At 40.0% G+C, this 27,950-nt stretch overlaps 1 protein-coding gene across 1 annotated transcript; it reads left to right on the forward strand.

The window, feature by feature from the left end:
* STK17A (serine/threonine kinase 17a) lies at positions 1-27,886 on the forward strand. Its single transcript, XM_068396313.1, has 7 exons — positions 1-242; positions 8,089-8,301; positions 15,749-15,893; positions 21,943-22,069; positions 22,533-22,581; positions 22,703-22,882; positions 23,646-27,886. Exons 1-7 carry the CDS (start codon positions 61-63, stop codon positions 23,977-23,979), a joined length of 1,230 nt encoding a protein of 409 aa, XP_068252414.1. The 5' UTR covers positions 1-60; the 3' UTR covers positions 23,980-27,886.
* Positions 27,887-27,950: the final 64 nt, after the last annotated feature.

Here is a 27,950-nt window from a genome sequence, read left to right on the forward strand (position 1 = left end):
AGAGCAGGCCGAGAGGGGAAGGCGCCGGCGTGCCCCGGCTGGAGGAGAAGCCCCCGCGCCATGAGCCCCGAGGAGAAGCCGCCGCCCAGCCGTGCCCGCGGTGACCGGCCGCCACCACCACCTCAGCCCGCTCCCGGTCGAGGCCGGCGGCGGGGCGGCTTCCTGACGGAGATCCGCACGCCCATCCGCACCGAGCCCTTCCAGGAGCGGTACAGCCTCAGCCCCGGCAGGGAGCTCGGCAGGTGAGAGCGCTGCGAGGGCGGGGGGCGGCTGCCGGCGCGTCCCCCGGGGTGCGGGTGCTCCCGCGGAGGTGGCAGGAGTGTCCCGTGTCCCCCCCGGTCACCCCGGGGGGCGGCGGGGGGCGAAGTCGGTGCGTTCCCTCCGCTCTGCGTCTCCTCTCTCGCCTCCGCCGCCGTGGGCTGCCGGCGGGCGGTCACCGGGCGTGTTCACCTGCCGCCCCTTCCTCTGCTGCCCCGCTTGAGCAGAGCTAGACGGTAGCGGGAGGGGGCAGCGAGGGGGACCGCTGCCCTGTCGGTGCCGGAGCCGCCTTTAGCCGCATCGTTCGCTCCCTCGCCCCGCTGTGGGTCAGCTCCGTGCTGTAGGTGTCTGTTGAGAGACGGAAACCTGCCCTTTGTAAGCTGTGTCATGGGGAGAAACAGGTCTAGAGGAGGCGAGTTTGTGGCAGCATGTGCTTGAGAATAACCTAATGGTGGAACTTCTCAAAGAATTAAGAAGCTGGTTGAAAAAACTTGGTTTTGAAAGTGGCTCCACATGTAAGGTTTAATCAATGTGTAGTTTCAACACCTGACTGATAGCGAGCAAAGTTTGAGGCAGAAAGTCGCATTGAACTGTTTTTGCATGTCAGGAGCTATGCGTGGAATTTCAGCACCACTAAGCCAATATTTTTGTCTGAAATTGTCACTTATTAAAAGAATGACAATATTCTTACTCACAATCACATGTGTTTTACCTAAAGAGTATTCAGATTAAAAAGATTAGATGAAATATCACAGGATATACAGCAAGATATAACTTGCAAAAGAACATACATTAAGGAGTGTGTTAGCTGTGTAGCTCAGTGTGTACAGCAGCAAACCCTACCCCTTTGGACCTAAAGAGGAAAGAGGAGTTTCAAAGCAAATGTAGCTGCTGTGAAGTACCTCTAACAAATTTGTAAGTTGCCCAGGTGTCAGCTTAATGCTCACTCAGTAACTCTGCTGTACTAATAGAATAATACCTGATTAAAGATAGTGGCCTAAAGCATTTGCATGGGAAGCAGGTGGGAGGAACATTCCATAAAGTGAGAAAGCTTTTTTAGGATGATGTGACCACAATGTCCAGGACCTGGGAACTGAAGCTGACCAAATTCAGGCTACAGAAGAGCCTAAATTGTAAGCAACAGTGAAGAAGGCGTAGGAGGGGTGTAGCACAGGATGTCCTGGTATCACTGCTGCTCGTGGTTTTTTATTTGAAGATCAGATGACTACTCAGGAAATATTTTGTGAGTGAGAGCTGCTCTTAGAGCTGGGTGATGTTCATTGGCCTAATCAGAAAATAGACTAGATGAAGCTTCCTTCTGGCACACACGAGTACAGCTGAAATGATTAGCTTTATGCTATAAACAAGAATCAATTGTGATTTTTGCACCTGTAGTTGTGTTAAAATGAGTTAAGTGTTCTAAGTGTTTGTCATGGTTTTGTGCAACAGTTGCACGTGTGTTGGTTCAGACTACCTTCTTCTCTCCTCAAATCCACAAATGTTTTCACTATCTTCTCTCTTAGAATATAGACATCTATACATTGGAATGTATGTGCTTGGTTTTTATTCAGCAATTTTGAATGCTTTCTTTTTTACTACATTTTGATTTAAAAAAAGTGGACACCAGCTCAAGTACTCCCATTAAAAACAATTTTTTGCCAACTCATAGTGACAAAGCATAGGTGGCACATGGAAAGCCTCTCTGCCACTTGTAGCTGTCTGTCCTTTTATTGATAATGTATACTTAGCAGAAATTGTTTCACTTTTATCTGTTCATAAAGCGTGTAAATCTCTATGGGTAGAGTTTATCTTTACAAAGGACTTGGACAAATTCGCACCCAGATGTGACAGGTTTTTGTCTCAGATGAAAAGCAGTCCTTGTGCACACAAGTCTATTTTAATTCTTATTTGGTAGCTGAATTTGCTAATGAAGAATGTTTATACGCTCTGTATTCATCTATCCCACTTCCCAGAATCAGGGAAACAATTTAAAAGCTGAACTTTAGATAGAGGCTTTGAGAATAACATGTGTGTAAATTGAGTTTAAAACTGACATGTTGAACTCACCATGGCACTTGGGGCCTCTGTTGTCTGTTCCCTTGTCACCTATGTGTGGAGGAGGTGGGAAGAGGGGGGGGACATGGGGAAGTGTTGAGGTGGTGTAGTTCTAGCAGTGCAGGGGAGAGAGGTCCTGGGGCTGCTGGCCCCAGGTGGCATGTTAGAGGTGAAAGGCCTGGGGAAGTGTTGCTGGAAGTCATAGATGAGCCTGGGAGGAGCCTGGTACAATGTCACTGGAGGGACTTGAGGGCAAAGCCAGAGGACATCAGGCTTTGTTAGTTCTGGTCACGGAGAAAAAGAAACAAACCCTCCTTTGAGAATGTAAAGTTTGTGCTTCGGAAGGCTGCTGCCTCATTCAGTAGCTGAACAGGCATTTGCAAGTCTGAAATACAGCTGCTAGGAAAACCAGGTTAATTTAGGAAAAAAATACCAAAAACTTGGTTATAATGGCTGCTCTGGAAAGGAAATTATTTTAAGTTGCTTAAGATGACATGGAAATGGCAGGTTTTTTAATAAGATGTTTTAATAAATGAAATCTTGGGCTAGTCTTCACAGCTTTATTAATTTTACTGTCCCAAAATCAGACTGCTCTCACACAAATCTTCATCAATGTGGTGTTTAAAATCAAACTGACCTCTGATGGATGTTTTAAGGGTGCCACTTCTCATCAGCTCACTCAGACTGAAGTGTTTTCAGGTGGTGCTCGCTTGAGTTAGGATAGTTTGAAGGTGTGTGACCTTTGCAGAGGACAAGACCCCGATTGCTTAACTCTTCTTCCCCTTACTGTCTGCGCTTAAGCTGTAATTGTACTGTAAAATGGGGAACAATATATTTTGTTACCTAGAGCTTCTTTAAACACTCTAGTATAATTGTATTTAGTTGCTTTGCTCTTTTTGCTCAACAAAAACTCCTAACTAGTTGCACACAAAATATCACTAGACTGTTAGTTAATTCTTCAGCTCAGTGATGGAGTATTGCACTCTTTTTTGTATAAAACAAGCCATGCACCTATTGGAAATCATAATTTGTGTACAGAAGAAAATACTAATTCTAGAGCTGGCTTGGAGGAAGGCATAAATGACTGGCCTTGCTTTCTTCTCACTGGAAGGTAACAGTCACCTTAAATGATTGCTCTAAAATAAACAATCTCTGCTAGTGAAATGTATGCAGCACATACATGTAAATTTATGTCAAGTGCAGTTCAGTTGATTCTTCTCATTTCCAGTTTTTTGTTAAAGCAGACAAGCTCGTTTTCCACCCAGAGCTAAGAATAACAAGTATTTTAACCAGCTGAGGAGACTGAACAGAATGATAAGCAAATATTCTTTGTTTCTGACTAGCGACCTGGCTGTAGTTTCATGTGCAGATAACTCATGTCTTGCATTCCCAGCCCCTGCCCACAAGCTCTGGCATGAACTTGCTTGTTTCTCAGGTAGCTTTCAGTAATGTGCATCATGTACGTGGCAGTTATACAATTCTGTGCATCGCTAAGAATGTGTATGCTGTCACAGTTCTGTCCTCAGTTGCTCTCTGCAGTAGCACAGCTGAGGGTGAAACTGTTGTGGGACTAAGTGAAAGTAGAAAAGAGGTGAAAATGGAGAGTCACAAGTAGTTGGTTCCACTATTTGAGAATAAATTTATACGAGTAAAATATTCATGAACCTCAGAAATGGAATCCCCACACCTTGCTGTTTGGAAATAAAAAAATGTAGGGGAAAAACCCCACAGTTTTAGAAAAAATGTTTGATATGAGTTATGTAATAAATTGTGTATAGTTTTGTGGATCTCAGAAAAGTTTTCTGAACTTTATGATAAGTAAATATCTTCACAAGAATTGCTGTTATTCCTGCATTTGTAACAGTGATAGAGTTTTATAGGTCACTTTAAAAATAATTATTAAAGGAAGGTTAATTCTCTGTTGTTCTGAGCCTATGACAATCAAAATTAACTGGTGTGACATAAATGTTCCTGCTTATCTGACTTGACATTTGATTTGTGATTTGAGGCTTTCGCTTTAAGCCACAATGTATGCCAGAAGAAACAAAGCTAATTCTGTTGGCAGTCTGAAACGATGACATTGAGCTCTTTGTGATCAGATATGATTTATCTTAAATCATAACTCTTGAATGAGACTCTTGTGAGGACTGAGAGCTACTTCTAGTTTCCTATTCATGCCTCCCTTCAAAGCATTTCTGTTTGTGTTTGGATCACTGGTAGCCAGTTTTTAACTTTGGAAATGCACATTGAGTATTTCCTCTCAAAGTGAATTCCTTCGGTGCAATGTTCTCGCTGCTAGCTCTTCTCAATGCTCTGATCTAATGCTATTTTCACTATTTAGTAGATTTTTTTTTATAAGGAGTTCTGAAAAGCAGGTTTTTAAAAAAAAGCAAAGATGAAGCAGATGTAAGTACTTTATGGGAAAGCTTGTTTATATCTGTCTTATCTACTATTCTGTCTCTATCAAAAAGAAATTATTTACAAATTATCTGTTGGCTTTTGAGCATACAGTGGATGGTATCTTTGGATCTTAGCTCTGAAATTGTCTCAGGTGTGAATCTGGATCACTGCACAGTAATTCGTTCTATTGGCTATAAACATCAGGTCTGTCAAGTCTGATCTTTTTTGGGATCGTATTCCGAAAAGATGAGTTCTGCAGGCCGTAGTTACAACAGCTCTAATTATAGGTACAACCGTAAGGAATCTGGGCAGGATTCTTGGTCCTAAACAAGTAAGAATGAGGATTTGTCAGCCGGCTGAGCTCCCGTAGAACCTGTCCTTTTCATTACGTCACCTGTCAGGCTTCTGGCCAGCTCAGCCGAGCAGGACACGCGTGGCCACACACGGTGGTGGCCCTCGCTGCTCCTCGCTGCTCCTCGCTGCTCCTCGCTGCTCCTCGCTGCTCCTCGCTGCTCCTCGCTGCTCCTCGCTGCTCCTCGCTGCTCCTCGCTGCTCCTCGCTGCTCCTCGCTGCTCCTCGCTGCTCCTCGCTGCTCCTCGCTGCTCCTCGCTGCCCCACGAGCACTGTTTTATTTCCATAGTGACTAATGTGCAATGAATCGGCAACGCTGGTACTCATTAGGCCAATTAACTTGCTTCCAGATAGATTTTGTATGTAACTCAAAACAATGCAGTGCTGCTTGAAAGCTGTATTATGGAGATTTCAGACTTGTCTAAACTACTCTCTCTAGGGCCTTCACTGGTGCTGGAATTAAAAGCTCTTGACTCTGTGCTAAGGTGACATTCATCTGTGAGGAAACTCTGCAGCCAGAGACTCGCTAAGGAAAACAGAAGCCTCAACCCAGGGGTCTAGATTTTTGGTGTAAAGGCCTAGTATCCACCGGCTATTAAAATAACTTGCTGTTAAAGGACTTATCTGTTAGTTTTTCTATTTATTTTTATCTGTTGTTTTTTTTTCTTATCGACGTAGTTGCTAGGCTTTTTTTCCTGTGCTGTTTTTGGTTTTGGTGCTAAAACCTTCAGCAGGGATTTTAACACTTTTGATAAATGCATAGCTTTGTATGGTACACGGATCATACAGATGCACGTCTTCATTTGGAATAACTTAAAATCCTTCTCACTGGCTACATAAGGAAGTTTGTTCTCTGTCATGGTTAAGATTGCAGCACTGGAGAGATGTTTATACTTGTAGCTGCAACACTCATCATAGAATCATATGATAGAATGGTTGGGGTTGGAAGGGACCTTGAAGATCATCCAGTTCCAACCCCCCTGCCACGGGCAGGGACACCTTCCACCAGACCAGGTTGCTCCCAGCCCCATCCAACCTGGCCTTGAACACTGCCAGGGAGGGGGCAGCCACAGCTTCTCTGGGCAACCTGGGCCAGGGTCTCACCACCCTCACAGCCAAGAATTTCTTCCGAAGATCTGATCTAAATCTCCCCTCTTTCAGTTTAAAACTGTCCCCCCTTGTCCTGTCACTACATGCCCTTGTAAAAAGTCTCTCTCCCGCTTTCCTGTAGGCCCCTTTCACAACCTAGAAGGCTGCTAGAAGGTCTCCCCGGAGCCTTCTCTTCTCCAGGCTGAACAGCCACAACTCTCTCAGCCTGTCTCCAGAGCAGAGGGGCTCCAGCCCTCTGAGCATCTTCATGGCCTCCTCTGGACTCACTCCAACAGCTCCAAGTTCTTCTTATGTTGTCACAAGCTTCCTAAAAATCTACCTAAAAGAAACACTCCTTGCAATATTTTTGGGATCAGGAGCATGGTTAGCATGTTCCTATGTTTCCTGACGAGCTGTCTCTGCTATACACATTTGTTATTCCTTCCAGCGTGGTTTTTGATAGATGGGTACCAGGCACCTAGCAAGTTGTTAGGCTTTAGGTGTCTGCTCCTCCCGTGGTGTTCTGTGGTAACTCTAGATAGATTAAGGCATTTTATAGCGATCTTTTGACCACAGCTTCCTAGTGCTACAAAATCCTATCATATTATTTTCATGCATTTGCAAAGCTACAATATTGTCTTAATGTATATATTAGTAATTAAGAACTTTCTCCCCAAAAAATTGGATTCAAGACATTGAAAGCATGTTCTTACTGTTTGTGTGCCTTCACAGATGTCTGGGCTGTGCTCTGATCTAGCCTTAATGCATATTGTGCTGTAGATAATGTATGCAAAATATTATTCCTAGAGGAATAACGGTGTATTCATCAGCGGTTACAAGTCTGATTATTTTAGTGAGATTGCCTAGCAAATACCCACTTTGTGGGTGCTTATTTTACTTAATTCATTCAGACTGGGTAATTTTGAAACAAATTCCTGTTAAAAGCAAGCTGACCACAACTTCTCTTAGCAGTTAGGTTTCGTGGACAGCAGTCTGCCAGTAGGTTGGGAGCTGTGAGAGTGGGAATTTTGACATGGGCTGAATTAGTTAATTCTGTGAACTTCAGCTTGGAGGTAGGAGAGGCAAAACCCCTGTAACTGCGTTCCAAACCAGATGAGGACTCTAATTTTGGTTTCAGCACTGTACAATAACGTAAGTAAAGAACCAAAATAAAGATCTCCAAGCTGTTCCTGCAGCTTTATAAGAAAACTTTTCCATATAAATAAAAAAGATAATTTTGATGAACATTATACCTGTGGGAAGAACCAAAAGATCGCTCTACTTCAAAGTATAAGAATTCATCATTGCATTAGATGACAGCTATTAATTAGTAGACCTTTTCAGTCTAAAAATCAGTACTATATGAATGGAACAGAGTGGAGCAGGTGGCGTGGGGCTCTATTGCAAGGCAGTTCAGAGCAGACTCTTCAGGCCAAAATGCTGTGGGGGAAGTCTTCTGAGGTAAGTGCTGCGGTGTGGTTTAGCTAGCCTGCTGGCTGGTGTAACCCATCGGCTGTCTTTTGTCAGAAGTGACGCTCGTTAACGTGGGTTAAGCACTGGGCTCAGTCCTGCTCAGTCTGTGAATTGCAAAAACTTTATTAGAAAGCTTTATGTTGGCCCAGCTGCTTGATTTTCTTTTAAATCATCCATGTTCCTTACTTATACACTGAGATTGAGAATAAGGGATTTTGAGAACTGTTAAACAATCAAACCTCTGGTTGTTATCATTTGAGACATATCATGGTGAAAATACAAGGTGCCACTTTGAAAGGGCAGAGCAGAGTCTGGCTGTTGCATGGCAAATTTAAACATATTTTAAATTTATCTATCAATAGCTATTTTGTTCAAGTTTCCTGTAGTCTTAGTTTATAAGAACAATACCAAAGTTGTCACTAAGAGACTTAATTTTAACTTTAAATTCTTCTTTAATTTCAGGGGAAAATTTGCAGTGGTGAGGAAGTGTATCCAGAAAGACACTGAAAAAGAGTTTGCAGCAAAATTCATGAGAAAAAGAAGAAAGGGCCAAGACTGTCGGATGGAAATAATCCACGAAATTGCAGTCCTTGAGCTGGCACAGTGCAACCTTTGGGTCGTTAACTTGCATGAAGTTTATGAAACTGCAACGGAGATGATTTTAGTCCTGGAATAGTAAGTACTAATAATAATTTCTGAATAACCTTCTGCAGTACTTGCTTAAAACTAATAATGTAAAAATAACTGTGTATCAGTATGAATAATGTGAAACAATTTTATTGCTTGACTGTTACACTCGCTTGAGTTCCAAAAGAATTGCTAAGAAAATCAGTATTACAAGAAGTTATGTGCAGTCTTGTAACTGCTGCAGATAATTTTTCCAATGATGTAGTGTCTTTCAAAGCTGAACTATAATTTATGATGTAGTTAAAAATATTTAGTGAAATACGAACTGTGTACACTCCCTACTTGTAAAAGAGGAAGAGGAAAGAAGCAATGAGTATCTGTTCAACAGTGGAAGTTTTTCATTGACAGTGACTAAGATGGGGTGAGATCTGTTGGTTTTTTTCACACCAGTTATGAAAAGGGTATTGAAAGCAATGTTATTGTTAAAAAGAAACTATCAAAACCCCCTATGATCTACAATGAAAAGCTCTTCAAATAATTATCTTTTTGAGGAAGAAGAGTAGAAAGATTCAGATCTAGAAGAGTTTCTTTCAAATGACATTTAACTTGTGACTTTACTCTTGTCTGTGTGGTTCACCCGCCTTGAGCTTGTCCAGATGGGCATTTCTGCAGCTGTTGGGACTGTTCATCTAATACGCCAGTGGCTTAGATGTTTGACATCTAGGTGCCAAGAGGCAGCCAAGTGCTTGTTGCTGTTGAACTCTGTTAAAGATCCTGTTCAAGCTCTATGGGTTTTAAATAATTAGGAACAGTGAGGCGTGATAGTTCAGATGTGACTTAACCTGTCTGCTAAGATAAATTTATTTTGTACAGCTCTTTTCTTGCTTGATAACAAAAAGAAATGGTGAGCAATCCTTGGTCCCCATCTGATCTTGTTTAGAAGTCAAAAGAAGCTGTATCTTTAAAGTTCAGTGAAATGGAATGAGACCATGTCTGCTAAGGCAAACTTCCTTCTAGAATACGTTTTTTCAGCTTCATTGTGCCCTTATGGAATTTATGATTTATGAACTATTCAAGTATCTATTATAATGCAAAGGTGTGACAGAGCTTCTAGAGTTTTAACTGCTGTTATTGGAGACTCATAAATACACGCTCTAAACAGTAGCAGCACGGATCTAACTAAAATATAGTTTAAATTTCTGGATCCTATAGGGGTATAACGTGAGCTTTAGAATCCAAAGCTTGATATGAGCAATGTGTTTGGTGATAATTTTAATGCAAATTTGCTAGTTTTCTCTTAGAACTCAATTCTCTTACAATTGCAAAACATTTTTAATCCAAAGTATTAACTAGGTTGTTCAGTAGTCACCTGGTTGTTCAGTAATTAGCAACATTATTGTTTTTATATGCATCAAACAGTCATACCTTGTTTCAGATAAATAGCTGTGTTAGAGCTGTAATTTGAAAAAAGAGTCTTTCCCTGACTTCAGCAAATATGTCTGGATGCTTCTTTAATGTCAGCATGTTCCTGGGACGTGTTGCAACAAAACAGGTATGACTGTTAGTAGATTTCTGACATTCTGTGTGCAGAGGATTAAAGAACATACCTAGACTGCAAGCTTCTCTAGGGCATTTCAGTTTCTGTTAAGCTTGATGGTCTGTGTGGCAGATCTTTATCTTGGGAAGGAGGAAAACAAATACTTAATTGTTGGCCACTAACTTTATCTGCTAAGGTTTTAAGGTTTCTTGTCTTGATGTTGAATCTGTCATAAGGGCTGAGGGGGACACCTAGTGCTTTGCCTTCATGAAGAGAAATATTAATGTGACATGGAGGGTTGTCTTTCAAGCAGTTTTTCACAGAAAACAAACTTAAAATTGGCCACTAACTTAATAGTAAGTTCTGAGCAAGGGGAAGCAATGAGGCGTTATGGTGTTGGCTTTAGCTGTAGGATAGCAAATTGGTGGCTGTCTGCATCCACCCCGACAATCTGACTTTTGTTTGTTGCCACTAGACCTCAAACAGGATTTAAGTAGGGGTTGAAGGGGTAAGTCTGCAGGGGTAGTATGTAAAGCCTGGAATTAAGCTGTGGCTCAGTCATGTTTCTGTATTTTGGTGAAAATGGAATGAATGAAGAAAACTGGACTTCTACTGGAAAAGGTAGAGATACAGTTTGGGAAGCCTGACGTGTCAGATATCAAACTTGCTTTTTTCTTTTTATAACTTTTGGGCTCAATATTTGTATGCAACTTCCCTGGCTTCCAATTTCTTTTGAAAGAAAGAGCAAGAGTATCTGATGCTTAAGAACTGGCATTTTTTATAAGTGTTCATTGCCATATGTTTATACATCTATGGAAGGGATATGTGATATTAGTGGGTCATTAGTGGGTCAGATATTACAGAAACCTGTATGTGTAACTTCAAAATCTAAGCCGTTAAGTATTTTTTTTGTGAAGAGCTTCTGAACTGAGTAATTACCTACCAGGGTCTTGTGTAGATATAGTAACTTTTTGTTATACTTACTTTAAAAAAGAAGAAAGTTGTCTTTATCATCTTAAAGACATAGTGAGGGTTTATTTGATATGCTGGATGAAGTGCTTTTTTTCACCTATTTTTTCACCTTTTTCATGTGGTCATGGATAATGTTACTACTTGTATTATCTTGGACATTCTTATTGTCCTACTTACTGGAGGTGTGACTGGTCAAAGAGGCTGCTGGCAGGAAGCTATTCATTTGGCACAGGATTCAACAGAGAGAAGTTGACACAAAACTACTGTAATCAGAAATAAGTGTGCTGCTCCAATGGTTGCATCTTGTCTATTAGAGTAATTAGCAAAGCTGTTCTAGATGGCAGTGTCAAATCAAGACTGGAGTCCTTCAAGAAGTTTTAGGGGAAAACTTCTCAAATGGCATTAGTTACCTTTTGTTTGCGTTTCATTCAGTTCCTGGGCTGCCTGACCAGAAAGGTTAAGGCCAAAAAAAGAAGAGCATTTGTATGAGAACCAAGAACTTAACAGTATCTCCAACTTTATGCATTTGGATGCTTCTTGTCCCATATGTGCTCTCATGGATTTACAGTTTTCTCAGGCTTTGGGGACATTGGTGTGTTATGGTAGCCTTACACTGGAAAAATTCTTACTATCTACTGGTATGCCCAGCCAAGGGAAGGAAGGTGTGACTGTCAGCAGCAGTGAACATGAACCTTTGCTGATAGCGTTACAACCACCTTGGTGTGATCTTGTAACATAAGCTTTGTGTACAGAAAGCAGGTGAGTTTCCATTTATCTGCTGAAGATAACCCTTTCGAGAAAGGCTTTTGACAGAACATAAGATTCAGGAAGTGAATTTGTGGCCCTTGCAGACTGTATGTGGTCTCATGCAGCTTTTGAAATCAAGTGTATTCTAGGAACTTGCTATCTACATACCTGTACTCCGAGGATTTGTACTTCTGAGTCTTTCAGAAGACTATCTGAATGTCTAATCCATTAAAGCTGGGGCAATGTTTACTTTTTTCAGATGCACTATATTTGTTCAGTCTTTTCCTAATGATATGCTAAATGACTGTGTTAGCGTATTGTAAGGGCACTTGAAAGAAGTAGGATGGTGGATTCTGTACAGTGCATTGTTAAGGTATGTTTGAAGAAAGATAAGCGGGCTCCACTGAATTTCAAGTCAACATAATTGTAACCAAGATTAATGCTCTGGATTTCCAAATTAGTTTTGGCTTATTTATGCTGATAAGCAGTAATAAAATGTTAGCATGCTTTTCACTGATGAAGAGAAGTTGGATTTCATTTGAAACTATACAGAAGTTAACAGCACAACAGTGCTTTCATAAACAAATTGGCTAAAGAATTCTGGTTGCTGTAGCTTTTAAGTTTGCAAAGAAATCTTATGGCTCACATTTCTTGTACACCTAGCTACAGGAGTGTGTACTAGAGAAACAATGCATTCTGAGTAACACTGGATTTCAAAATGTTGTGCTCTTAAATATTTCCTTATCCATTTTTTTCAGATTAAGATGGCTTGTTTACCTACAGACTTTCTTGTTCTAAGGACAATTCTTTGCTTTTATCCCCTAGGAACATTCTCTGTGGAGGTGGGTGGGGGTGCCCAGTGGTTTGCAAAGTTGTTATTTCATAATGACCTTTAGAAAAGCTACAGCTTAATGGAAAATGTGTTCTTAGAGGAAAAATGGGTGAATGTTAGAAACCCCCGAGCACTCCTGGTCTGGGGATATATGTATACAGAAATCATAGCAGTGACATGCCCATAATACTTTCCTAGCAGGTATTTTAATCCCTTCTGTGTTTTGATTAATTTTTTTCCCCTGAACTCAAAATAACTGAGTTGAAAGAGCTGTTAAGGAGCTCGGCAAAATTTGGCATAGGTATGCAGGAGAATCTTTTTGGAGTTCGATTTGACGTTGTGCTTCCAACCACGTGTGACTGGGTTGGCTCCCAGCTAGCTGACTGTTTTGCTTCAGGGAATCAGTTAAGCTCACTCCCAGCAACAACACACGAAGCAGTCTTGCACTAACAAATTTCCCATGTTCTTGTAAAGGGTCGCTGGTTACCTGTTTGAATGTGGTAACTTTTGGATAGAATGAATTGTCTGGAAGAAGTTGTTCTAGCTACATCCTAAATAGCAAAGTTGATCAAAAAATGAAACATTGCACGTGAAACTCGCTTCCCATGTGCAACTCTTTTGTAAAGCTAAATATATTATCTCTCACTGGGTCTGTTTAGCCTGGGGAAGAGAAGACTGAGGAGGGATCTTATACCTTAGGGGCAGGTGTCAAGAGGATGGGGCCAGACTCTTCTCAGTGGTGCCCAGCGACAGGACAAGGGGCAACGGGCACAAACTGAAACATGGGAAGTTCCATCCAAGCATGAGGAAAAACTGCTTTAGTTTGAGGGTGCCAGAGCCCTGGCACAGGCTGCCCAGGGAGGGGGGGAGTCTCCTTCTCTGGAGACATTCAAAACCCACCTGGACGTGACCCTGCTTTGGCAGCGGTTGGACTAGATGATCTCCAGAGGGCCCTTCCAACCCCAACCAGGCTGGGATTCCGTGATATTTGTCTATGGTTGCTGGGAATGGCTACGTTTCGTAAGTCATGAAGTAGGTGTGCATGTGTAAGAGCTGTATTTGCTTGTCTCACTCTTGGAAATGCTGATGAACCCAGCCATCTTCAGAAGTACTGTGAGGTACTTAAATACCTTTTTTTAAAAAAATGTTTTCTGCATCGAGGGTTTTCTACACTCTCATGGCAGTGCTGTCTCTTGATTTCAGTGATGGGACATTGTCTGTTTCAACTTTTATTGCCTTGACTTTTAACACATTGAATTCAAAGTTCTTTAAGTGTAGTATTAAAATCGTAGGTAGCTTACGTTTTAGCTTGGTCCCTACTTCAGTGTTAATTTGTTTATTAGTGTAACTTAATTGTAACAGATGTCTATTGAGTAGACATATAGCAAACAGGGCTTTATAAGGCCTCTCCTTTGCTGATTTTTCAGCTGGGTCTATTAAAAATAAAGTGTGATCCCAGGCTGACAACAGCAGTTTTGGGGTGTAAATCCTATTTTGCAGAATTAAACAGCTGAAGTATTGTTTTGCTTATTTTAAGTGGCAGAGCTATACCAGCAAAACCCCAGGGCTGGTGCTGTAAAACACATCACGTTAGTAATTTTGGTAGTAGATCTTATCACTGTGTCTGCATGATAATTCACTGCTCCAAGGAAGTAAATCATTCTTCCAAGTAACATATTATGGCATTCTGAAAGTAGAAAGTTTAATTTATTGATTACAGGAGATGTTTTTCTATCCCTATCGAAGATCCAATTGACGTTACTTTTTGAAGGAATTTGTTTTACAATATTCGAATACATTAGCCTGTGTCCATTTTAAAAATGTCATTAATATCTGAATCCTGTTCAAAGCTGAAATATTACTAACTTTTTCCTTGAATTAAATAAAAATGTGCTGGTGAAAGATGTGATACCGTCAGGCATATGCAGTTTTTCTAGAGGAATTGAAGTATTAATACTCCTTTGAAAACCTCATTTTATTCTTGAGCTTTATCATCTTTGATACAGGATGAAGAAAGATAATTATTTAATAGACGTTTTTTAAGAAAATCTTAGTTTAATAAATTGTACTGGTGTACCAGTTAGCCAGCATATAGAACAGAAATATAAAGCTCTTTAGAAGAAGTTAAGATGTAACTCTCTTTTAAATTCTTTTTTCTTGTAAGACAATCTGCAGGGAGAATTTTAATAATAATGAGAATATCTGGGAAGGCAAAAAACTTATTAATGAACTGTAAGGCATTTTAAGGTACTAGGACTATAGCAGCAAAGTTAGTATAGGCAAAATGAAAATTTGAGTATATTTAAGTTTTCTTTTTCTGAGGGTACATAATCCAAATGCACCATTGATTTTAGAACTCATTTGCTGCTATATTCATGTTGAATATCCTAGGTAATATAGTTTATTAGAAAAGAGCAAGCAAAGGCAGAAGATGTGGCTGTGCATCAATAAATAACGCTTGTGTGGAGCAATGTTTGGCATGTCACTGTTTGGGGTAACTGGAGGAGATGTTGTCCTCAGGGGTTTCACCATCTTTCCTTAAGGGGTGATTATAGAATTTCATGCAGAACAAAGTGTGTATGTGTTGTTTCATAGTAGTAATTCAACAATCCATATGGAAAATGACCATTCTAATGTTCTTATGCCTATTTTTAAGATGGAGCCTCTGCTCTCCTTATTTTACTTTTGATGCTACATAGTTCTGTTGTAAAACAATTTCAGTTCTCTAGTCATTGCTATACAGAGACGGTGCTGCACGTGGCTTCAGAGTGCTTTTAAAACATCCATTCATGTCTAGTTATTTTTATATTTTTTGTTACTTTGTTATTTATTTGAAGATATATAAACAAAACAAGGAAGCAAGCTGAGAGCTAAAATTTTCAAAAGTATTTTTAGATGAAAGCCATTTAGAAACTTAATGCATCCCTGTATACCAGAGACTTCACAAACAATTCAATTATAGACTTTACATTTAGCCTTTTGAGTATGTGCAAGTGTTTTGAGGAGGATTGGGGGTGAGGCTGTTTGTCTTTGTGCTTGCAAAGGCTTACCTTGGCCACATTTCCATGTAGTTCCATAAGAATGGCAAAAGGCACATCTTCTGTGTAAACACTGCCATTAAATGTGATATTTATCTTAAAGTGTTTCCAAAATAGTCCCCAGAGTGTCTGTAGTGTTCACATTCTCTAACCTGAGTGACTAAGATCTTTGCTTCTTTCCAAAGCTGCCATATTGCAGAGAAGTCTTCCTAGGCTGTAAAAACTTGCCAAATGATTAATAACTGCAAATATGACAATTGGATGTTGCCACATGCTGATCTTGCTGACACTAAATAAAATAGTGCAAGTAGAACGAAATGGGTGCTATAACTTAATCTTTGAAATAATAAAATTCATGTTGTTCCACAGTGCTGCTGGAGGTGAAATCTTTGACCAGTGTGTGGCTGAAAGAGAGGAAGCCTTCAAAGAAAAAGATGTTAAAAGACTTATGAAGCAGATCTTAGAAGGAGTTTCATTCTTGCACAGAAACAGCGTGGTTCATCTTGATTTAAAGGTAAGATTGTTGCTGTATTTTTCTCATTGATTTCTTATCTGCTGACTTTCCTGTTGGTCATATGTATGACATCATACTTATGCTAATTTAAAATCAACACAATTTTCATCCAGCTATTCCTCGAACGATGAAGTTCAACCTTTGGGATGCAGTGGGCACCAGGGTTGTGAGCCTTTTGGGGAGTTTCTATGATTATGTCAAATCTAAGCTTCATTTGATTAAGTGAAATGTAATGAATTCAAAAGTGGATTTGCATTGCACCTTAAATTGCGAATGAGTGCTTTCGGTAAGGCCTGACTCATCTTTAAAGTGCAATAAAAATGTCTGGATATTATATGGACATTGAAAAATAGGTTTGGTTTTTGTATTGACTCGAGTTTTTATGAAGCAGGAGGATGGCGGAGACACAGGTAGTATAAAGTGTAATGTTTCACAGTGAAGTGTTCATACAGGACTGTTAAACAGTATATTAATGTGTTAAGTACATCTATAACACTTAAGTTTCACAGTAATTAAAAAAAAATACTAAATTTAAATGTTGGTCACTTACTGCCAAACAGTTGGCCAACACCCTATTGGTATTCAAATTATCATTATTTACTGGAGTAAATACTTCTTTTCTGAAAAATAGTTTTGACCCAAATCAAGAGGAAAAACACAGTTGCCATCGTACGAAATCCAGAGTATTGCTTATGGTTAAGAAGGGAGTTGTAACAGGGATCCAGAAAGCTATCCTCTTCCATTAGCAGCAAGCTGCAGTTAATTTTCTGTAGCTTCCATCCGTGCACTCATATGGAAGATGCAATTTTATGTCATTTTAAGGTTGAACTACTTTTTATACTGCCTTGCTTAGTAATAAAGTATCTTGCATTAAAATCTTCAAATTCTTTTTACATGTCCAATTTTCATATTTACTAAGTATGTAGTAAGCTGCTACGTGTTTGTTTTGTTCTCTTCCCAAGAACAGAAGTAAGGAACTTACACTTAATTGCATTTTGGCAGTATTATAAAGCTACCAGTAGATTCCAGTATCAAGCTGTACATACTTAATACATAACCTAGCACATCGTGTACCATTCATCACCTAAAGCAGATGAGGAATATTTCCACACAAATGTGTCACCTGGCTGGTTTTCCAACCACTTATTCAAATTATCTGTGGAATCCTTTAAAACTTTGTGTAGCCTATTGATTTATTCATACACATGGAATATTAATAATTGTACTAAAATAATTAATGGAAAATTTTTAGCAAGTGATGTGAGAATAAGTGTTCAGGAGGACTAAAAATGAGCAGTTAGAGTTCCTTAAAGTTCCAGTACGCTTGTACAAGATACTTGGTGTCTCTGCTGTGGTTGGCCATTGAATTTCCTTGAAGCAAGGTGTGTAAAATTAAAACATGTCTTTTGTGGACAGTGTATATTCATCCATGTTTGTAGTTAAAGCTGTGGTGTTCCTCAGCACTATCAACTTTCCAACTGATCAGAAACTTGCGTTATAAAATTGAGCATACCCAGCTCTCACAGAAAGATCCAGCATTGCTTTACTGGCTTATAAAAGTTAATTAGCAGAGCAAATTGTCTAGTGTTTGAGTTTAATGTGTTTAGATGTTGTTGCGGTGTGCAATGTGTTTTTGAAAAGTGGATCTTAATAGGAGTCCTAATTGCAGTGTGATGATTACTTTCATGATATGGTCTTTTGCAAAATAAGGTTTAGGGAAGTCTTCAGAATATTAGCAAATAAAGATGATGGAAACTGTAGGATTAAAAACTGACTTGTGAAGATTGACCCATGTGCCTTGCAAGACCTTTTTTTTTTAAAAAAAAAAAGCTAATTTTTCAAGGAACCCAAAAATTGAAGTTGAGTGCTGGTTTTGGCTGTGTGTTTATTACCCCACTGGCCTCAAACCATCTTCTGTTGTATGGTATGGCTAATGCTGCTTTATCTTGTGGCTTGTAGCACCATGGAATTTACTAAACACTTGGTTTTGTGGTGTGACATTTGGAAGACTTGTGCAAGGTGTACTGCTGTTAAGCAAGGTGTTTGCCAGTATAAAAAAGTTTACAAATTCTTGCTGAAATGTTTTCCTTGTGCTGTTAGTTTCACCTTCGGGTCTCTGAAGGCTCCCCTTTCATCTCTCTGGCACAAATACCTTTTGAAAGGTCCATCCTATTTTCCATATGTTGCACCTTCAAAAAAGTCAGGCTCTATGCCCGGAAGAATTTCAGTCAGAGTGGTGGTCAGTGTGTGATTGTCAGCTTGTTGTTGTAGTTTTATATTATAAATCTAATCCACCAGATCTATGACACTGACTAGCTTGCTTTAGCTTCTGTCTGCCCCCTTAAGAGATGCAGGATTTTTCCTATGAGACTATAAGCACTGCAGAAAAAGGGTATTTTCATGTTGCCACCTGATTGTTTCTTTCCAAAAGCATGGTTCTCCTGAAAGGTGGCTGAAATACGACTTGTTTTTAATAGCAAAACACAATCATGTCGTCCAGTTGTGACTTGGGGAAAGAGCAAATATAATGCTACCAAGTGCAAATTAAGTATTGCTTGACAGCGTTGTGTTGATGCTATTTAATTTGCAGGGTGTGCATAGAGTGTAGTCAGGAGTCTGTAGTCTCCTCTTAATGGTGCCTGAAAGCTGCAGAGTAAGGCAAGACTTGTTTCTCTATGTTTCCATTTGCTGTTAAAAAAGTTAAAAAATCAAAATATCAAATTTTCAAGGCAATAGGACAGTTTAATCTGGAGTTCAAATGTTTATAGCAGTTAGAGCAAAGCTGTTTAATAGGCAGGTATAGAGTATCCAGGTTCTACAGAACCTCTTTTGATTATAGCCTTATTTCTTAATTTATGGGACTTCTGTTGCTTATTTTGGGGAATAAAGTATGATGCCAGGCTAATATGTCTACTCTTTTAGTGACTGTGGCATTTTTCCACTTGTATACATTGACCAAAAAAAACCCAACCCCCAAGTAAATTCTGCTCTGACATTTCAATTGCTTGAAGATATGGGGGATTTTAACTTTTTAAAATTTTTTAGGGCAGACTGCTCAGCCTGGTTTAGTATCTTTACACACAGTGTAGCTGGGGTATCCCAGCTAGTCTCTTTTTCTGGTTTCTGCCTGTTATTCCTTGGATAATTCTTGTCTTTTCCAGGGATATGATTTTTTACAGTATTATAAAATTAGGTACTTAACTTCATTGATGTTGCAGGTTAAGGTGAGGCATTGGTGAGTTTGAAAACATGACCTTTATTCTGTGTCCTTAGTCACACTCTTCTCGAAACCAACTAGATAGAAGAAATATTGGTGCCAGAGGCTCATAGAATCTTCTGGAATAATGGCAAATTTGCACTGTATGGGGTTTGCCATTATATAGTCATTTTACAAGATTCCAAAACCCACTGGCAAGGTAGGGTTGAAGGGTATCCTGTTTTACTGAGTACACTTAATACAGTTTGTACAACCTGCAGAATAAGTTTCCAGACGAGAACCAGATCTTTGTGTACACGGCCTTAGTCTGGCCTTTGCACTAGCTCATGGTGTCAAAGCCATGTTCTTCAGGTGACAGTAGTCTAGTCCAATTTGAGTGAAAAATGGAAGACTGGTTAATATTTGTGATGATGATGGTGCTTTTCACTGCTGTTACTCTTGACATGGTGATACAGGTGTAACCAACACCTCAAATTCCTGAAGCCCAAGCTTCTGGTTGTTGACAGTACACCCGGAAAACATAATTTTTGTCTTGTTTTGATGATCTTTGCCACGGTACCTGTTTTGGGCTTTGCTAACGATGGCATTGGGCTAGTTCACATGGCCACATCATGTGGTTTCTGTGCGTGTACCAATCTTGTAGTAAAGTACATCCATCCTGATTGTCCATTTAGCCAAGGATTTCTTTTTTTTTACGTTTTTGTTCAGTGCACAACATCAGAGGATCTAAATTGGAACCTTTGAGCCTTACTGCAGAGAGGGGGAGGTTTCTAAAGGTTGCCATTTGAGAGTTTTCATTGGCCATTCCATTACTGCTTGACAGTAGGAGTGAAAGGCCATTTTTAGTATGGCTACAAGAGCAGCCTCTGGCCTGCATCCCTCTTGCCTTTGTGGGCTACTCAGCGTTGAGCAAACATGGATGTATTATAGCAGAGGAAAAACAGAAGAGAAACGGTGTTACAGATGTGGGAAAGTGATCTTCCTTTTCTTAAAGTTTTAGAGTAATTGTGTCAAGCTGAGAACTATGGTAAGTTCAAAGCTCTGGCTTCTTCAAGGTTTCATGCTGGTGTTTAGACTGTCCCTTCACATGAACCCCATAATGATTCCTTAAAAAACAACCGGAATTTCATTAGGAATTTATTTAGGGTTATGACTCAAGTCATACTGTAGACAGAGTTTTTTCTGCGTAGGTGTGTTTTGAGTAATAAGTGTTTTATAAAGAAACAATAAGCACTACTTCTGGCAACTACATTATCTACTAAAATATTGTAATACAGAGCTTAAGGGTTTTATGAAACGTTTCCATTAAAAACTTTTCCTCATTTAAATATAGAGAACAAATGCTTTTCTCATGCTTTCTATATGCCTCTTCAGAAAGTAACGAAATTTCCCACTGGGAAAAACATCTGAGCGGCTAATTAGGGAGGCACGGTCAGCTTTTTGGGATGTTTGCTTTTCTAATACAAACACAGAATAACAAATGTGAGCTGTAAAGCACATGGTAATGCGCAGCTCCAACAGCCTTTGTACGGCCACCAGATCCCAGTTTGTAAGCGAAAAATAAGCTGTTCTTAAGACATAGATTTACAAACAGAAAATGGATTGACACCATCATGGTGTTAGTTGGAAATACCATGGTTTAACTTCATAAGAATGAAAGAACTTGGCTACATTTAGGTCTTGCAGCAAGGAGAACTGGCCCAGGGTTTTTACAATGTTCTTGCACAGCTTTATTTCTGTGCTCAAAAGCAAGGCTGTTCGTGTGGAAGCGTGCCTTCATGGTTGGCTAGGGGATGGGGGGAGAATGGCTCCGTGATTAGGGAAAAAGTATCAATGTTGGTGTTCATCCAGTTGGGTTATCAGGCAGTGGTTGCTTTGGTGTCCTTACTCTTTTGTCCTGCTCCCTTTTCAACCACCCCGATGCAAGATGATCCGGGTTCCCAACAGATAAAGGCTGCTTCACTTCCATGAAACTTGTGCTCACCAGAGGCATGAACGCAGCATCAACTGCCAGTGTTACCCTGCAGAGAAGTTAATGATGGAACCCAATGTGACCATTGGCCTTGGGCCAAGGAGGGTCACACCTTTTTTTTTGGCAAGGATATGCTTCAGTTGCAAACAATCTCCAAGACCTGTTGTCTAAAGTTATTTTTCAGATTTTTAAACTGAGCTAGCATTTAAAATAGCTGGTGAGGAACTTCTTAGTGACCACAGAGTTGCTTTGAAGGCTGACAGCCAAGATCTAGTGACGTCAGAGCAAACAAGTTTATCCAAAGGTGATGCTCTTAAAAACCTGTTTTTCAGGCTGCTGTATTTTTTTTTTAAAACTGTTCTTCAGTTCGTGTTCTGTAATGCAATTGTTTGAACAAGATTGAGGTCAGTTGCAACAGGCTTTCTTCAAACAGGTGTAGTCAAGTAGTTTTATATGTTCAGCTGTTTTATTTGGACACCCTTCAACAGGACGTATTTTCTACCATCTGTTGGAAGGAAGCAAGGAGGAAAGGGGAGTTACAAAAAGGTGATACAAAGGACTCTAGGTACAAATATGGAGGTATTTACATGCTATTGTTAAATGATAGCTATGGGCATGTTTTGTGTGTGTTCTGAGCTATTAAAGGTGGATGTTTGATTCTCAGTTCTAAACAGAAAATCCTGCCACTCCTTTTGCCTACATGTCTCTTCGAGTTCACCTTGAGGGAAATAAATAAATGATCCTGGGTATCGTCCTTGTGATAGAATGCACTATTGCTGCTCTGATCTAAAATAATTATGCAATACGGTGTCATAGGCGTTAGATTTGGGTGACCCTGAAAGTCGTCTTCTGTTTTTCAGCCTCAAAATATTCTGCTAACCAGGAAGTCTCCTTTGGGAGACATTAAGATAGTAGATTTTGGCCTTTCCAGAATAATGAAGAGCAGCGAGGAACTAAGAGAAATTATGGGAACTCCAGAATACGTAGGTAAGTTGTTACTACAGGAGTGATGTATAGTCCTGAATATAATATTTTAGCCTGTGGAGGTTTGTATCTATTTTATTTTTTAAAGAACCAAATCCTTCCAGGCATTGAAAATGTACTTGAAAATATCTTTAAATGTATGGTATATCTTTATGGGTGTGGGTTTCAGTGCTGGAATATGGAATGCTGGATATTTCTGATTTTTCTGTAAGAAATTTGTATACAGCGCCCTTAATTGGGAGGGAGACTGGCCTGGCTTCTGAAGATAACAATAAAAAGAAAACAATTTTTTTTCCACTTAAAACCAATGAAGATATTAATCACTTAACTTGAATAGAAATATCTTGATTTCAAAAGACTGTCATGCTTCAAATGGCTTATCTTAAATTTTACCACATGCCCATTATTGCACTATATAACTACAATGTCTGCATATGACAAAAAAAACCTTTTTTTCTCTGAATAGCTCCTGAAATTCTGAGTTATGACCCAATCAGTACAGCAACCGACATGTGGTAAGTTGAACAAATTAATGGTCATCATAACTTCACTGAAAAGGGGTGTTTTTTTTTAAAAAAAAAAACAAAACACCTACCTAAAAAAACTGGTTTTTTGTTGTTTTTACTTTTAATTTAGGAGCATTGGAGTACTGGCATACGTTATGCTAACAGGGATATCGCCTTTCTTAGGGGATGATAAACAAGAAACATTCTTAAATATATCTCAGATGAATGTAAGTTACTCTGGAGAAGACTTTGACCTCATATCAGAGTCTGCTGTGGATTTCATAAAAACTCTGCTGGTTAAGAAGCCTGAGTAAGTAAAATATGCAGTTGTGTATGCTAATGTGTCAGGTGGGATTTATTTTAAATGTAGCAAGCGCTGGCATTTTCATTTTTACAGTATAAGGGAACTTTGATTATTCATATTCCATTGTGCTGTTACTTTTCATGTATATGAAAAGAGAAGGCCGCTGTTTCCCTCCAGACTTGCATGTTCTGAATGTGTCCAAGTGTTAGTAATTAAAACTGAAATTGATTTCAGAAAACTGTGTATGAATTGTAGCGTGTATGCTGACTTGCCTTGCAGGTACTTTGCTGATGTCTTTTAGATGAACTGTGCTTTAAGCCTTTTATTGTTGATGAGTTGGTGGAGTGCCTTAGTCTGTTCTGGTTGGTTAGTACAACTTTCTCAATGGGTGGCAAATTGGAAATTCCAGGTCTAGGAATTAGAAGGTGTTTAAATAAAAATTAAAATAGAAGGTGTTTTAATTTTTAAATTAAAATAGAAGGTGTTTTCTGTGGAACTTCACCAGTTCATCATGTGGCATGTCAATTACTGAGATTGCCTGCTGCTTGTATAGGGGAATGCTTTACAAACGTAAGGATTGGATAATTTTCCTATATATATATATACATAAAAAAAGTCTGTATAAACTTTGAAAGTTGGCTGGCAACATGGGAGCGTAAACTGATTTTTAAGGATCTATGAACTCCTTTATTTTAAATGTTAGCAGTTCATCTGGACTGGGTTTTAAATTCATTTGGGCATTTATTTTAACACTTTTCTTTCTCTCCAGGGACCGGGCAACTGCTGAAGAATGTCTTCAGCATCCATGGCTAGAACAGAGCGATAATCCTGCTTGCAGGGCCTGGAATAAGAGTACAGGAGGGGAGATCAGTGGTGTCACCCAGAAAGATGCAGATTCTGCCTCTGAAAAATCAGTAGATGCTGAGAAGACTGGAGAGGAAGAATCAATAGTGACAGAAGAACTAATTGTAGTGGCTTCATATACACTGGGACAATGTAGGCAGTCAGAAAAAGAAAAAGTAACAGAGCAGAAAGCCATTTCCAAACGATTTAAATTTGAGGAGCCATTGCTGCAAGAAATACCAGGAGAATTCATTTACTGAACTGTGTGGAGCTTTGTAGCTCTGACTGGAGGGCAGTGTTTTCTACTAAACAAAAATATCCTAGCCAAGTGAATTTCTGATATGCAATGAATGTTCTAGATAAAAGAAAATGTTGACAAATGGCATCCAAGGAAAATGTGCCAAGTTTTTAATTTCATGGAACAGATAAACAAGATTTCAAGTGGCTGACAGGAATTTAACGAAGATAAAAGCTTCTTTTTGTTTGTAATTTTTATTTCTGTTCTTTTGTTGCTTGATAGCAGAGTTTTTGTTAATTGTTCCAGTGTTTTGGAGAAGTTGACATTGGAAGTATTTCAGTGATATGTCAAGAGGGGTATTTTATGATATGTTTTGGCATTTAATGCAAATATATAATGCTGGGTTTTCCTCAAACGCCTTTTAGCACTCCTGACTTCAGTGGAACTATCTACTGATCTAAACATTGTATGAGAGGAGAATTTGATCAGCTGGTTTGATGAGTAGATTTCAAAGTTATACTGTGTATATATTTCTTTGTTTACATCCAGTCAAAGACCCAGCCTCATCTGGTGTATAGCCAGTGAGCCGTGCTTCTCTGGGAAGAGATGCACGTGTCCCACAGGTGAAAAAAATCTGTTTTGGGGAGCAATTCCAGATCACTGGGGTGATATTCCTTTAGCTGGGAGCACAGTAAAATCCTGCTCCTGAGAGTGATGAATATGCTTAAGTCAGTCACTCTTGAGAGGCAGCAGAGATCGCTCCCTTCCCTCCTGTGCTGGGTGAAATGTGCTCATAGAATCCAGCTCAGTGTGGTGGCACAGTGTTGATGGATGGAAAAAAAGAATGACAGAGTCTGATGTAGCTCTGCTGAAGTTACTGAAGTTCCCTCCACTGACTTCACCATGTTAGATCAGACAGTTTGTCCAGCTAATGATAAATCAGCCCTTGATTCCACCCCTCCCCAGAACCCAGCTGGGGCTTTACTGGGAGCATGAGGTCATTTCTGCCTTCTTTCTGTTCCTCTAACTGCTGCTTTGAGGAAGAAAGAAGCATCCTTAGGCTAAATTGCATAACCTTGTTCAATACAGCTATCAGATGAGGAAGAAGATCCTGCTTCCTCTGAAACAACGAAGCACAACTCATATCTCATGCTTCCCAGTCACTCTCCCTTAGACACTTGTGTATGAGGGGGCAGAGTGGGATTAGGGAGCTGTGTGGATGGGTCATAGTTCTCAATGGATGTGGTGCCTCAGGAGACAAAGCTGGGACCAGCTGGGCATCAGAATTGACTAGTTTTTGCAATGTACAGGTCTGAGAATCTTGGACCGAGGCCTAGTTTTCTAAGAAATCTTTCATATTGATGCTGTTCCAAAGTTTAATTTTTATGTAATTGAAGTTTAGTGCTATTATATTGCATACTGTTAACTATTCAAATATTTATTTGGTTTCCTTATGCTGTTCCTTTATAATAAACCCTGACAAAAGTTTTCTTGCTATAAAACAATGACTAGAAACTCTTAAGGTAGTTCTTCCTGTTTTCCCATGTTGCTACACACTTGCCTAATTTCAGATGTACCAAGAACGTTCTTCTTCTTTTTAGTGGAGTTCAGTGCTCTGTGCTGATATTACAGTTCCTCCCTCACACAAAAGGTTTATTAACCTTTAAAGGTTAATAGGTTATTAATAGGTGTTAAAGGTTATTAACACCACAGGCAGTACTGGTGTGATGTGATCAGCATTGCTGTAGGGGTGGCAGAAGTGCTGGTAAGGACAACTGAAAAGCAGCAGTGTGACACTGGGGCAATGAGCCATAAGGCCTCATTGCCAGGGGTCTGGTGGCCTTCACTTGAAGCCACATTAGAAAAGTTGCACCTAAATTGAACTGTCAGGGTTGCTCCCCTATGGAGTTACATATTGAATATTAATGTAGGTAGGGCAACCTCTCCCTCCTTGGAGACCTTCCTGTAAGAAAACATCCCCTAGTGCTCAGAACTGCGTTGGGATGTGTTTTATGTTGTAACGCAGAGATGCCTTTTGTACTCTGGAGACATGAGTCACTTGCTGTTTTTCCCCTTCTGTAGACAGTGACCTACAGACTCCTCCTGAGAACTGCCATGCAAGATGTTCTCGAGTAGCTAGCCAAGAAAGTGGCTGGCCACGAGTAGAAGTTAAACAAGAATCTTGGAGCCAACAGAGTAGCTGTGTTACCTGGGCGTTCCTGGAGGTGGAAGGTAGCTTCCTTACTGCATGTTTGCTGACCCTGCCTACAATGCTGATCTGGTTCAGAGGTTTTAAGCACAACAGTGCTCTTCATGGGCATCTTTCTCCTACTGTTCAGTCATTTGCACAAGACAGTTTGCTTGGGGTGAGGATGAAGTTAGAAATTCATTTCTGCAAGATTAAAATTTCTCCCAGCTTTGGTCACTGCCACTTTGACTTTTTTTCCCATCCAAACTTCCTTGCTTTATGAAGCTGAGCCAAGCACTGAGGTTGACATGTGTTCCCATCCTACCCTTACAGAACAAATTTATGTTGCCATATCTGCATACCTACATGTCTAATAGCTCATCATAGCAAGTGATTTGAGGGACCTATAAGCTGTTTCAATTCCTATTTGTAACCCTAGTTCATGTCTCAGATGGGGCTTGGTACTAAAGAAAAAGAGTAGATGCTGAGCAGCATGCATTTGTCCTGTATTTACTGTTTTTAATGGATGACAAGCTTAACATTAAAGTTCTGTTCCTTTTTATAAAGGAACTATGCACTTACTACAAGGCCAGCTTCTCTTGCATTGGCTGCTTTGAGACTTCAGGCGGGCTGCATTCCTGTTTGACGTTTTGTGCCTTAAGGTATTTCTGTACAGTGTGTTTTAACATCATTAAGAATGTGTATAAAGTCGTGAAAGTTTAATAGTATAAGTTATAAACAAGGCATCTTAGATTGGGCCTGTAATAGGAAAAATTCTCTCTAATGTTTAACTGCAGGATTATCAGCTGGTCCCACACACACTTGAAGCTGTTTCTGTTCCACTGTAAGTGTGGGTAAAGTGTAAATGAGGTTTTTTCTCCCTGTGCTGTAGAAAGAGGCTATTGAGGTTCATGTTTTTGGGAAGCTTAGTTACTAGTGAAGGAACAGAGTTAAGACTGGGAGCAAATCTTGTGAAGAAGAGCTGGTTTGCTGCAGGTCCATGAATAGAGGACTGCATGTACCCACACAGTTAATCTGAAAAAAGCTGCTTATGCCTTAAAGTGTTGGTGGGGTGTGGTTGGGGAGGAGGAATCAACTCCTTGTCCCTCGTGGGCAACGCTCTCTCAGTCCCCACTCTCCGGACTGGGCACTTGCTGGCTGCCTTGGTAATGCTGGGAGCGTGGCTGCTGGCTGCTTGGATGCAGGAAGCTGGAGGGGATGGAAGTGCAGGTGGTGGTAGAAATTGCTGGAGAATTGTTATTTCTATGGCTCTGATGTAAGAGCTGTGAACTACATCTCTAGGCAGGAGGGTCCTCTGCCTCCATTGCAATTGGTAGAATAAACAGCAAATGTCTAGTTGAAAGCAAAGCCTTGTCTCCTCGTTTCGTTGCCATGTTCACCTCTGTCAAAGGCTGTAGATTTTATAGTCATTACACTAAAGTTCTCTAAAATAATCCTTTTTTTTTTTGTCCAAAGCTGAATTTGCGTTGCAGTTTGTCTCATTTCTTACGCTTTTCATTTGAGGGTCACTAAATACAACAGGGTGAACTCCAGCTCGTGTTCTACCAGGTGAATCTCGAGAGCTGTTAGGTAGGAAATGCAAATAAAAACAAACTGCCTGTTCTCCACTGGTGGTGCTGGTGGGGCAGGGAGGAAGGGGGCCTTGCACTATGTTATTCCATGGCTTGAGAGCTCTTGAATATGCCAGGTGCTGCTCCTGGAAGACAAATTCAACATGTTAAAGAAATGGTGCCAGTTCATTGTACTTCTGACGTGGTGTTTACTGTTTCAGGAACTTTCCAATA

This window comes from Nyctibius grandis, chromosome 3 (genome assembly GCF_013368605.1).
Source record: "Nyctibius grandis isolate bNycGra1 chromosome 3, bNycGra1.pri, whole genome shotgun sequence".
Taxonomy (NCBI): Eukaryota; Metazoa; Chordata; class Aves; order Nyctibiiformes; family Nyctibiidae; genus Nyctibius; species Nyctibius grandis.